General features: G+C 29.3%; 1 protein-coding gene across 2 annotated transcripts; it reads right to left on the bottom strand.

Annotated features, from left to right (window-relative positions):
* Positions 1-130: 130 nt before the first annotated feature.
* Positions 131-12,124, bottom strand: LOC103828932 (probable LRR receptor-like serine/threonine-protein kinase At1g29720). Of its 2 annotated transcripts, XM_009104563.3 has the most exons (25): positions 11,630-12,106; positions 11,372-11,546; positions 11,217-11,288; positions 5,424-5,495; positions 5,286-5,357; positions 5,133-5,204; positions 4,941-5,012; positions 4,545-4,616; positions 4,396-4,467; positions 4,244-4,309; positions 4,090-4,161; positions 3,699-3,761; positions 3,560-3,631; positions 3,434-3,484; positions 3,317-3,358; positions 3,095-3,132; positions 2,566-2,951; positions 2,269-2,467; positions 2,111-2,131; positions 1,896-2,027; positions 1,688-1,806; positions 1,392-1,602; positions 1,060-1,291; positions 825-975; positions 131-746 (listed from the first exon to the last, which is right to left on the bottom strand). In XM_009104563.3, the coding sequence occupies exons 1-25, from the start codon at positions 11,733-11,735 to the stop codon at positions 357-359; spliced, it is 3,030 nt and encodes a 1,009-aa protein (XP_009102811.1). In that variant the 5' UTR covers positions 11,736-12,106; the 3' UTR covers positions 131-356. The 2 variants fall into 2 exon arrangements, with proteins under 2 accessions (XP_009102811.1, XP_033130692.1); XM_033274801.1 differs by lacking the exon at positions 2,111-2,131 and having other exon boundaries at positions 351-746; positions 11,630-12,124.
* Positions 12,125-13,025: the final 901 nt, after the last annotated feature.

Genomic DNA, 13,025 nt, shown 5'->3' with positions numbered 1-13,025 from the left:
AACCAATTTTCAATTCAGTGATCAAGAAAAAAGCATTTTTTAATACACATATCTTAATAACTTTCTAACTAAACTCTATCTTTACATAACTAACTAAAAGCTAACAGATCAACCAAAATTTGATTTCTCCTTAGGCAAAGGCAGAGGACATTTTTGTCCAAAACACATTTTAGATTCCGTAATAGTGTGCCTCTAGCACATTGTGTCTTAGAATTTCAAAAAAGACAAAAAATATCCTAAAGAGAAATTAACTCAGGATATTTGATGACAAAAAAAAAAAATCTTTAAGGATATATGATAATTTTACAAACATTTGTTCTACTCATATGAGGTAGGCATTCTTACAGCTTTTGATATTACACTGACGAGGAAGGAAACTCTACTGTGGAGTTTGAGATCACAGATTCTGGGTATATATCAGAACCAGAAACAGAGAATTTCATTGTCATTGTTGTTTGATCTGTCACACCAGACATGCTCGAGCTTCCATGTGTATCATTGTCCTTCAGCTTTGACATGCTCCAGTCATCTCCATACAAACCAGGATCTGCCATAACCTGTGCTATTTCGATCACTCCCTCTAGCATTTGCACAACCTCTGACATGGTTGGCCGTAAGGAAGGAGATGAATTTGTGCAAACAAGGGCAACATTGATCATCCTCACGGCTTCTTTGCTGTTGAAATCACCTTCCAACGTTGGATCTACAATCTCAAGTATGTCCCCTTTTTGTTGCAACATCAAAGCCTGATATTTGATGTCAAAGAGCATGTTTCACAAGACTTATAATGGGAAACAAAAGAAGAAAAGCTAACAAAAAGTTACCCAGTTGATAAGGGAGACGTGATCAGCACTTCCCCTCGGTTTAGTATTACTCTTTCCACTGACAATTTCCATTGCCACAACCCCGAAGCTGTACACATCTGCTTTCTCTGTTAGTTGACCCCATAGTACATATTCAGGAGCCATATATCCCCTGCATCACAAGAGAAACCCATACTAAGCTAATTTTGGTAGGGCATGGTGCAACTTTTTGTTTTGTTATATGTTCTATACTTACATGGTTCCTGCAATTTTGGTGGTAATTTGAGTGTGTTCTTCTTCACGGAGCCTAGCCAATCCAAAGTCAGATATCTTTGCATTAAGGTTGCCATCTAGAAGCACATTAGTGGTTTTAATGTCACGGTGAACCATCTTGATCATCGATCCTTCATGGAGGAACTCGAGCCCTCTTGCAATTCCCACAGATATTTTTTTCCTTGCTGCCCAATCCAATTTTGGGGAGCTCTTTTCTGAAAATGTTGGTTAGCCAAAGAGAAATGACGTTGTTATTAAATACGTCTATTTGAATTAGATTCAAAACATAAAGAAGAGCTGAATATTTTTATTTACCAGACAGCACAAGAGCAAGGGAGTTATTTTCCATGTACTCATACACAAGCAGCAGTTGATTCTTTTCAACACAACATCCATAAAGTTTGACAAGATTTGGATGATTAAGACCTGAGATCATGCCTATCTCATTGACAAATTCGCGGTTTCCTTGTCTTGACTTGGAAGAAAGCTGCTTGACTGCTACGATAGTTCCATCCGTAAGCTCTCCCTGAATTAAGTTTCTCATATGAGAAAAAGGACAGCCATGTTTTCTCAAGTATATACAAATGAGAAGAAGTTATATCTTAGAATACTTTGAATACAGATCCAAAACCTCCTTCTCCAAGTTTGTTGGCTTGATCAAAATTGTTTGTTGCAGCTTGCAGTTGCCTCCATGTAAACCAAACCGTTTGCAGACACTGGGCTCTCAAATCTATTGAGACCAGGTCCACAGAGAAAATTATCAGTATTGTTATGAGTAAATATAAAGAAGGGATTCATATATTTTGGGAACTTTGATACCTCTTTCTCTCATATTTGTGTCGCCTCTGCATCTTTTCTGAGCATATAATCCCAAAGCCAATAGAATTATCGCTACCAAGGCACCCGTTACCCCAAAAATTAGTGGATAATAAGTATACTTTGTTTTCTCCACTGCAAATGAGACATTAAAAGTGTTAATGCATGTATACACCAATTTACAGAAAGATGTTTGTCACAAAGTATTTTTTTAAAACCTCCGCAATTTTTCTCCAGACCTGAAAATTTTAAACAAGGATATTATTGCAACAAGTAAGTGAAGGCGAGCACGAAAATGCAACAAATAACGGGGAAAAAATAGTCTTATATATATATTTGTTCAAGCAGAGACTTGGCATAGGTGAAGTATTCTTACTATGACACAAGGAGATTGCAGAGATAAGAGGACCATAGTTTCCTCTTTTGGGAAAGAGTACTGTCCCTTTCCCGGCCCAATACAGCCGAATCTCTAACGTATGGTCGGTCACATTAACAGCTTTTGCCACTTTCACAACAGGCTTCAGAGTTCCATTAGCTTCCTCTTTTATGTTAAAATCCCTCAAGAACAATTCTCCCTACAAGGTGAAAGAATGGACAAAAGGAAAATAACTTTAATCTTCCATGCATGAGACTGAACATAACAATTATTCTGTAATACTTAGCGGCGCTTTACCTGAACATAGACGTCAAATATGCGTCTACCAAGACGACAGTTTAGTTCTTCGTCTAAAAACTGGATCTCCACAAAATGGAGTTTCACATTGTAAGCTCCATTTTCCAAGCAAAACGCATAATAAACCAGAGAGAGAGGAGATCGACGTGCGGTTTTATAGAGATCAGGATAATCTCCAGATGGTGTTAAATTAGTTGAAACTATATATGTGTCATCATGACCTATATCATCGGTAAAGTCACCCGTATTGCTGATTCCCCAGTTTTCTAGGTGGTGATTTGTTGCGGCATCAATTGTACTGTTATCAGCTTGATAAGTGATTTTACCTGAGGTGGTTTTAATCTGTACATTTCTTCCACCACAATTTATATGCAATGATCGTTGATCTAAGATCAACAATGAGTATCACCATTAGAAAGAGTAGATGTTTACAGGTTTGTATATATAACGAGAGGGATTTAACAAAGTACACTATGACTATGTCGAATCCATGTTAGAGATAAGTTAACATTGCTCAATATGTACTTACATTTGCTGCAGTTTGTTGGACCAGCACATGGAAGAAGCCTATGACAATAAGATCATAACATTTAGTCTTCTAACTAACATAGCTAAAGCGAGAGTTAAAATATGACTAAATTTATATCCTATAGTGGCGTGCTGGCCATAACCTTTTATTCGTATTGTAAAGCAAGAGATTACTAAGTTTAATCCATTTGTGCTATAAGATAAAGGAAAAGACTGTACTTACAAACTGTTTTGCAAATATGAGCTTCGGTATGTATTGATGTTACTGATTGAAGAGAAAAATATGACATGAGAAGGTTATCAAACTTTTGATTGTAGATGTTCCATTTCATGTCCATACCTCTTGTCCCGAGAGCTCGATGACCAAGAGAAATTGTTATAAGAGAGATCACTGTAGAAAACCGAGAAGTATATTAGTTGGGAGATGATGGCAATTTCTCAAGCTATACAATCAGTGGAAACGTACATAACAGATTTGCTGTGGAGGTAAACAGAAGCAGATTCAACGTTTCCGGAAAGCATGTTGTTAGTCAGATAGCTGAAAGAATAGCGGTCAGTCTCAATCTCTGATTAAAATACTCAAATCCTGGATTGTAATTACTTACGTATGTGGTGGTGCTTGTTGTACTTCTTGAAGTTCACCAGTCAACTTGTTAAACGATAAATCGCTGCGGTAAACAACTTAAATATAAATATTAATTCTTTGGTATGCACATAATATTCTTAGATACCCTATGTTTGTATAAATAGGACTGTAAATAATATTTTTTTTTATCCTTTCATACTAGCATACAATTCTCACATGCAGTCTATGTTTTATGTGGTTACTCATGAGTTTGTGACGATCTCTAATCGTACAAGTGCTATAGTCTAGTGAATTTAATTATTTAATCATATAAATGTACAATGTCAAGTGCATTCGCAATGCGCAGTAGGTACAGATTTCTAAGATTCAAACTTGTAAAGTGTTTACACATATCATTTAAAAGAACTTACAGTCTATTTAGCTTAGACATATTCCAGATGTACGAGGGGACTGAACCAGACAAACCCACATTCCTCAAAATTCTGGAACAGGAACAGAGACATCAGTTTGAAAGTTTCTGATGAAGGCAGAAGAAACCATAAGCTTCAGTAGAAAAATAAATACAGGGTTGCGATAACTTTGCTGGATATATTTGGAAAGAAGTTTATCCCAGTCGTATCACTAATTCTCCTGCATATGAATGTGTATAATCGTTTAAAATATTATCCTGTTTCAGTTGCCGTTTTAAAATATATATAGTTAAGGTAGTCAATTACAGATCAACAAGATTTTCTAGGCGGGCCACTGCTTCAGGAAGAGGTCCTTTAAGTCCACTCGCATGTAGAAATCTGCTGAGCAAAATTGATAAACAGAAACGACAAGAGAAATAAATAAAAAATAGCAATTAAGTGAAAAGCTTACGTACAGCTTTTGAAGCCGAGACCAGGTGCCAATATATCCTGGAATGGTTCCATTAAAGTTATTGTCACTTATCCAACTGCAAAATAAAAACAAACTACTTTAGAGCTTCGAAATAACTATGTTTATAGGTTTGCTGAACAATCTTTCCACACACTTAACTACACATGTTACAAAGTAATAAAGCATGTATAAAGTGCTCAGCTAGAAAGCTTTAAAACACGTTTCAGTTCAATCTGGTGATTATAAAACAACCTTATTTTTCAAAAAAATTCTGTAAAATGTCTCTAAACTCTGTGAAATTTACTGCTTTTTATGTCAGTAAGGATTAGTGTATTCGATTTAAACAGAGAGGCAAAAAGCTTATGAAAAGCATTCATTTCAAAGGACAGCAAGAACTTACAATTCCTCAAGGTTTACTAGTCTAGCGAGAGTGACAGGCAAGCGTCCAATAAATTTATTAGATGCAAGATGCCTGCACCAGTTTCAAAGAACACCAACATGGTACATTTTTCCATTAAACAAAAGATTTTCTGATGAAAAATATCAAAACTGGTCGGAAGCAAGATGCCTGCAAAGCCAAAGATTGTCTTACAATTTTGTTAGGTTGGTTAAATTACCAAGCTCATCAGGAATTGTACCGGAGAACTGGTTTCCTTCAATTCCTCTGAAAATTTGATCACATTACTGTAATAGTAGGTCAAGTCAAAAAGGCATAGAAGTGGGAAACAGTTCAGAGACGACGTACAGGATTTTCAGATTCTTGAAGTTTTGCAACCAAGTTGGTAAAGGCCCAGACAAATTATTGGCGGAGAGCTTACTGCGAGAAATTTCAAAGTTACTCGTAAATCACGAAGATGAAGCATTGGAGAAAGAGAGAACTAACATCGAAGTGATATATGGCATTGAAGCCCACTCCACTGGGATTGTGCCCGAAAGGTAGTTTCGAACCAGGGTTCTGCAAAGAAGAGAACAAACTCGCATGAAATTTCAAAACCACCTCTACAATATACAATGGTACCTCGTCTAAAATGTATTGCTAAATCAACAACAGTAGATAAGCCCAACCAATTTGTCTTGCAGTTGTAAAAGTAAACTGAGGTTGATTGTTTGCAGTTTTTCGACTAGTTTTTAGTTTTTGTTTTTCAAAAAACTATTTTTTAGCCAATCAAAATTTTTGAGAAATTGATTCCTATAAGTTACGAAACTAGTTTTTAAAATAACTACCTCTTTCTAAACAAAAACCAAAATCTAAGTTTTTCAAGTTTTTTGCTTCAGGTTGATTGTTTTTCTTTTTATTACAAATATTATTATTTAATAATACTAAGCCTTGTAGTTTTTAGTATTGTACCATTATTCCTAATGATGTGTGTCTACTATTCAGGTGATGATTGTTTCCTTGGTTTTTAGATTTTAGTTTCTAGTTTCTAGTTTTTGATTTTGGTTTTTGGTTTTTAGATTATAGTTTTTAGTTTTTGGTTTTTGATTTTGCAGTAGATTTTAGTTTTTTGAAAAACATGAATGGTTGTTTTAGATTTTGGTTTTTAGTTTTTGGTTTTTGATTTGAAAATTAATAAAATGAAAATATTATTAATTGTAAAATATTTATTCTGCAAAAGTTAAATATAAAATACTATTATAACAAATACACATAAATATAAAATACTATTATAGAAAATTTTGAAAATCTATACTTAGTAAATTTTATAAAAATGGGAAATATTCCTAATCTTATTTGATACTATGTAAAATTTAAAAGAATAGGAGTTACATTTTGTAAGTATGAAATAGAAAAAAAAATTACTAGTTCTAGTCCTAGTTAATATTAAGTAAAACCAAAAGGAATACAAAATATAACTTATAGGCATCAAATAGTAAACTAAAAAATATTAATTTCTCTAAAAAAAAATTATTAACAATATATATTATATATATAATTTTTTGTAATGGTTAGCTTCAAATAAATAAATTTATATCATTTATAATTTTCATAATTTATCTGAATAACTTTTTATTTACATCAGTTCATTGACAGATGTATGTTCCAAAGATATAGCTAGAAAAATGCCTTAACTATATGTGCTCAGGGTTGGATTAGAAACATTAGCTATATGTACGTTACATCAAAATACCCTACGGTATTTTTTGTTGGTTAATTTTCAAATGTACTTTTTTCTCTCATGTACAACATGCTTTTTATTTATTTTAAACTACAAAGAATGAAACGTTTGACCATGTTTATCATAATTTTTGTTCTCATATATGTTTAGTTATAATTTATATTTGATTATTTAAATCTTATTAAATTTGGTTTGTTTATAATATGTTTTTAAAGCATACGAAAAAGTAAAACACTTTTATAAAGAATAAAATTTTAAACTCACTTTAAATTTTAAAACAAAAAAATGAAACTATTTTTTTAATGAAAAATCACATGTATTAAAAAGATAGAAGTAACGACAAATTATTTTTTGAAAAGTCCAAAAAAACCCGAAAAGCCCTAAAGCCCTATAAGGGCCGGGCTGGGCTTTGAATTTTAGGCCCAAAATATTTTCGGACCGGGCCGGGCTCAAATATTTACAGGTTTAGCAGGTTTGGGCCGGGCCAGCCCGAATTGACACCCCTAAAAGTTAAACAATATTTACAGCCAAGTGCCACTGAGAATTAAATTAATCTTACATTAAAAATGATTGTCTTTTCTGCATATTCATTGTTTTCCTAAAATAACTCAAACGAACTACAAAGAAGGAAAAACATTATTAATAACTCAAACGAACTACATTGTTTTCTTAAATGTGATTTCCACGACTATAATAAAGGAACTACATCAATTTAGAATCCAGGATATTAAAACAATCACAAAATCTTTGATTTTACTCTTATAATAAATGAACAAGCATAAAATCTTAAATAAACATTTACGCCTACACTTGCGGAACAAGCACAATATCTTATCACGTCTTTTACATTTTGTTTTTACTTTTCCAAATTACTTCACTAATTTTATTTATCATTATAATTCGATTTCATTTATTTTACGTATTAACCATAATAATTTCATCTGTCTAAATGTAATTACTCCATTAGGGACTAGAAGTCAAACCGGTTAACAAATTATTTTTATTTGTTTACTAAATCATTTAGACACAGTCATTCATGTATTCGTTCAGATACATATCGGTTTTTATGGATATCAAGTTTTTTGATTTAAAGTTAAACTATGTTCGGATATTATAAATTTTCGAACAAAGTTCAAGTTGGATTCTTCCGGATCCGGGTAAGTTTGTAGGAACCTAAAAATATCTAAATAACCTATATGTTATAAGAATATCACTAAACAATTTATAAAAAGTAAAAACCAAACCCGCACGGGTCAAGCTCTTGTATATTATTATAAGAACAATAGAATATCCGTCTCTTATATATATATATATTACATCTTTCAAAGAGAGTTGCATCTTAAACAATTCTTCCAACAGATGGATAGTTTAGGTAACCATGTTTGCTTCTATTGAGTTCATTACTTGCACCATAACAAATACTGCTGTGTTTGCTTCGGTTCAGATCATTAACCGCAACATAACACATTCGCAGAGAGAGTTCATCATAAAAAACATATAAAACAGCCTCACATTTTATTATTTACATTAATAATAAACCAACTGTAAACATGATTTTTTTTAAAATTATAAAAAAATTCTGTTGAGAAAGAATCTAACAAAATCTTATTTAAAATTTTAAATATTTGTATAAAATAATATATTAATTAATTCCATAATTACTAATATAATATTATTATAAATCAATGTTAACTAGAATTTTATTATCAAACAAGAAAATAAAATTCTATACTATTTTTAATAAATTCTATATTTATATTCTGTATTATATAAAATAGAAGTTCTATATGAATTAAACATGACAAAATTATATTAAAAAGGTAAATTAAAATTTTAATTTTTTTACTGTTTCATTTATTGTTTCAACTCAGTTTACAAGTAAAAAAATATTATTTTTTGTACCATTCTAAAAACCATTGTTTTGTTTAAATTTTTAGATTTCAATTCAAATTACATATTCCAAGTAAAAATGTTTACAAGTAAAAAAGATTATTTTTGTACCATTCTAAAAACCATTGTTAACATCAAATTTAAAGTATTTTTAAATATTAAAGATATTAAAGTATTAAATTTAAAGTATTTTTAAACATCAAAGATATTAAAAATTAAATTTAAAGTACTTTTAAATATAATTTTACAAGTAAAAAAGATTAGTTTTTGTACCATTCTAAAAACCATTGTTTTGTTTAAAATTTTAGATTTCAATTCAAATTACATTTTCCAAGAAAAAAAGATTATTTAACTATTTTTGATTTTTTCTACCAAATTAGGAATTTGGCTAAAATTAATAAAAGATACAATTAACTTTTAAATATAGATTAAAATAAAATAGAACATTTATAATAGACTATGAATAACAAAAAAAAGCATTATAGCAGTAAATTGAAAGTTTTTATATCACATATGGATTAAATGATATAGTAAAAGTTTTATAAAAAATTAAAGAATCACAAATAAAATAGTTTATTCAAATTTATATACAATTAAAAGGTATATGAATATTTTACAAAATATAATCAACTTTATATATGTTTGTATCGATTCAACCAATATCAGATTACGGGTAATGATGAGTTTTGAATGTTTAATGAGTTTTATCAGTTTTTACTTATCAGGTTTAATTAAATTCAAACCAGTTATGTACGGATCAACGGATTTACGGGTTTGACATGGGTCTGGATTAATAACAAAACACTTCTAAAAACTATTAACAACCATATGAATCTATTCTAAATTAAGTTATCCCAAAATCTGTCAAGTAAATCTTATGTGTCACCAACTCAGCAACTCTAACTCTTATAAAATATACAAGAAGGATAATTGCCGTAATAACATAAGAGTATGCATAAAAATCTCAAATAAAAGAACTGATAAATTATATAATTTTAAACAAAAAATCATTTTTTCTTTTATATAATACAATTTTGTAACTTAATAATTTACATCAAAACCAAAACATTAATTTATATCTAACATTTTATTACATAAAAAAACCGTGCTGAAGCGCGGGTCAAAATCTAGTTAGATTATTAAAATTCACATGATATAGGGGATGATTGGTAGTTGCTGTAGGTGCTGTCCACAGCCCTATTTATTTCTACAACACCAAATTCAGAGCAATCAAGCTTTAACTTTTTTTTGGAACCACAACTCTTAAAATAACATACAGCTGTACAAATGCTCTGCAAAGCCAAATATCCAAAGTAATTTTTTAGTGCTTTCCATAAAATTTTACAGCAATAAAATCTAAAGCCACATCAAAAAGTCTACAGATTTTTTTCTACAGCAAAAAATTTAAAGCTACAGCCATTACCAATCGGACCCATATATGCTAGATGGAAGAAAATATATAAATCAAACAAATATTATTTTCTAATCATGACAAAAATAATATTTTGAAAAAAATGCGTTTAGATTTTAGATTAAGGACCTGGCTGGTTGAAACGCAACGGTTACTGGAGTTTGCGGTTGTATATAGTTGCGGATTATTTATTAAGTAGTTTGTAGAAATTAGTGCATTTACAGAATATTTGTGACTAGTTGATTATGAGATATTGCAATGGTTTGATGATAAATTATTAATATTAACACATTAACATTATAAAATTGTAAAACATATGATTATGATAAATATAATGTAAATAATAATGATATTATGTTTCTTTATTTTTAAAATATAGATAAAAGATATAATTTCAATAAAATTTGTTTTGAATATTTTTTGGTTAGAAATTTTAAAAAATATTTTGTTTTGTTTATATATATATATATATATATATATATATATCTTTATATATGTATATTTATTAAGGTCTAAAAATTATAGTGAATATTTTTGGTTTAAGTTTTTATAAAATAAATTATGATACTGTGAGTGAATTTAAATTTATTTAATATATATATATAAATATTATTTATTTTTTTAATTTTCTAAATTTAGTTAAAATTTTAAATATTTTTTGAAAATGTTTTATATATTTTTTATTCACCCGCAGCCTCAAATGCTAGCGGCAATCAACTTTTGATTTTAAGAAGTTTGAAAAAGTTTGATGCAATTTATATAATTTTGTATGATTGTTGTAAATCTCTAAGATCCGCACAAAATATGTGTGTTTTGGGTGGTAGCGGGAAACAGTCAGAACCTAAGAGTAGCCATTAAATTATCTAAAGTTATTTTAGAAACTGCAATTTTTTTCACTAATTTTGGTGCAAAAACTGCAATGGAGAAATCCAAATAAGCAAATAGAAATTAGATGTTAGAAGTTAATTTAGATTATCAAACAATTTGGAAAACCAATGTTTTTGATAAAAACAAATTATTCAAAAGAATTATATACGGAATTTATTAGTTAAATTTTTATAAGAACCAAAGTCAGATCGACAAGCAAAATTGGGATTTGGAAAGCTGAGTGATTTTTTTTTTTTGTTTAAAAATTATCCTCTGCATAAAAAGTTTACGAACCATAGTTTTCAAAACCAACGACATCGATTAATCTTTTTTAGCAAAAAAAAAACGACGTCTATTAAGCTTCAATTATTTAACTAATTTCCAAACTTACATATTCTGGAGATACTGAAGCTTGGCCAACTCAGGCGGAAGTTTCCCTGAAAGACTTATGGACATGAGAATTCTGTGATTGTTCAATTAAATAAGAATAATTAGTACAGAAGAGAATAAATATTCGATAAGAGAAAACAAAAGATTAAGACTCACAGTTCTGTAATATGACATGTCATGTTATTGTTGAAGCTACAATCACAAGCAATGGTATTTTTCATCTCATCGGAAACAAAACCAATATTTAGAGTTCTAGAAAAGCAAGGATCGCCATCGCTTAGATTCAGTCTCTTTATTCCAAGTGTAGTAGCTATTTCCCCAAGTGCATTCACTGCACAAATTACCGAGTAAACATGGAAAAGTTGTTGATGTTTGACCTTTGATATTAAAAGAACTAAGCTTTTGATTTAATACATTCATCTGGATGGAGAGCTTGCGAAGTGGATGCTGTCAGAATCGCCAAGAAGGTTGTGATGATGGTGAAGAAGAACAGAAAGAGAGTCGAGAAGAAGATCCACATTGTTAATGAAGATTTTTGTATGTGTACTTGATTGGTCACAATATTATCATCAAGAAGATATTAAATAAGTATTTTTTTTTTTGAAACACTAATATTAAATAAGTATCATAATGAAAATTGCAGGGATATTATTTATTTTTATGGTCTTCTTTGGTAGTTGAATATACATAGTAGTGATATACATATTTTATGGATGTTATCTCTACTTCTTATGGTCTTCTTGGATCATTGGATGGTAAATAGTAACGATACGTATTTTATGGGATAATTATCTTCTCTTTTTTTTTTGTAAAAGGGCTTTGGGATAATTATCTTCTTTATTGTCTTCTAGGGTCTTGGATAGTATACATACTTTATGCATATTTAGTTATTTACTACGTTTATGGTCTTCTTATATATTTGACCAAAAAAGTATTGTCAAACTAGCAGTTTGTGCAAGTTGCATTGGTGGACACTTACACGATAGTTAATGCTTGATGTTTCTTGTCCTTTTATTTGTTTATAAACCCTGCCCTACGGAAGTAAATGTGTGAATTTATATAAATATTTTCAATTTTAATAAGTACTAGATTTTGACCCGTGCAACCGCACGGCTGTTTGTTTTCACTTTTCTATACATAAATTATTGTTTTAGAACATAAGTGGTATATGTTTTTAATGTTAATTATATACTTAAATCTTTATATAACTATTTCAAATACAATAATTTTATAATTTACATGTTATAATTAATTAATTGTTTAAACCTTATGTATTTATCACTTCTTATTATATATTTATCTTACTGTATTTGCATTTAGTTATTAAGCAAATTAATATATTCATGAGAAAATATATTTAAAAAATATTTTATATTTAATTTATGTTTAATTCTGACTCGTATTTCAAAACTGAATTTCTTTTTACCAATATTTTTATGCTTATTCATTTTAGATAATTTATTATTGTATATATAAAAGTGTAAGATATGTTAATTTTTAGACATGTATTATATAGTTTGTTAATTTTAAGCCGTTCTATCTCCATATTATATTTTAAATAAATAGTTTATATTTATGAAAATAAAATTTATAAATTTATCAATTGACTATAATTTTATCATATTTATTTTAGTATAATAATTATATTTTAACATGATCATGACTATAAAAGTAGATAAAATAGGATATAATTTATTTATTTTCATTTCTAAACGATAACTTAAAATACATTAAGTTATTGTTTAAATATTTTTACACAGATTTATTAAAATTTTTAAAATATAATATATAAATATCTATTATATTTAAA

The sequence above is a fragment of the Brassica rapa genome, chromosome A07 (genome assembly GCF_000309985.2).
Source record: "Brassica rapa cultivar Chiifu-401-42 chromosome A07, CAAS_Brap_v3.01, whole genome shotgun sequence".
NCBI classification, from domain to species: domain Eukaryota; kingdom Viridiplantae; phylum Streptophyta; class Magnoliopsida; order Brassicales; family Brassicaceae; genus Brassica; species Brassica rapa.
This window is presented reverse-complemented; position numbering and strand designations above follow the sequence as displayed.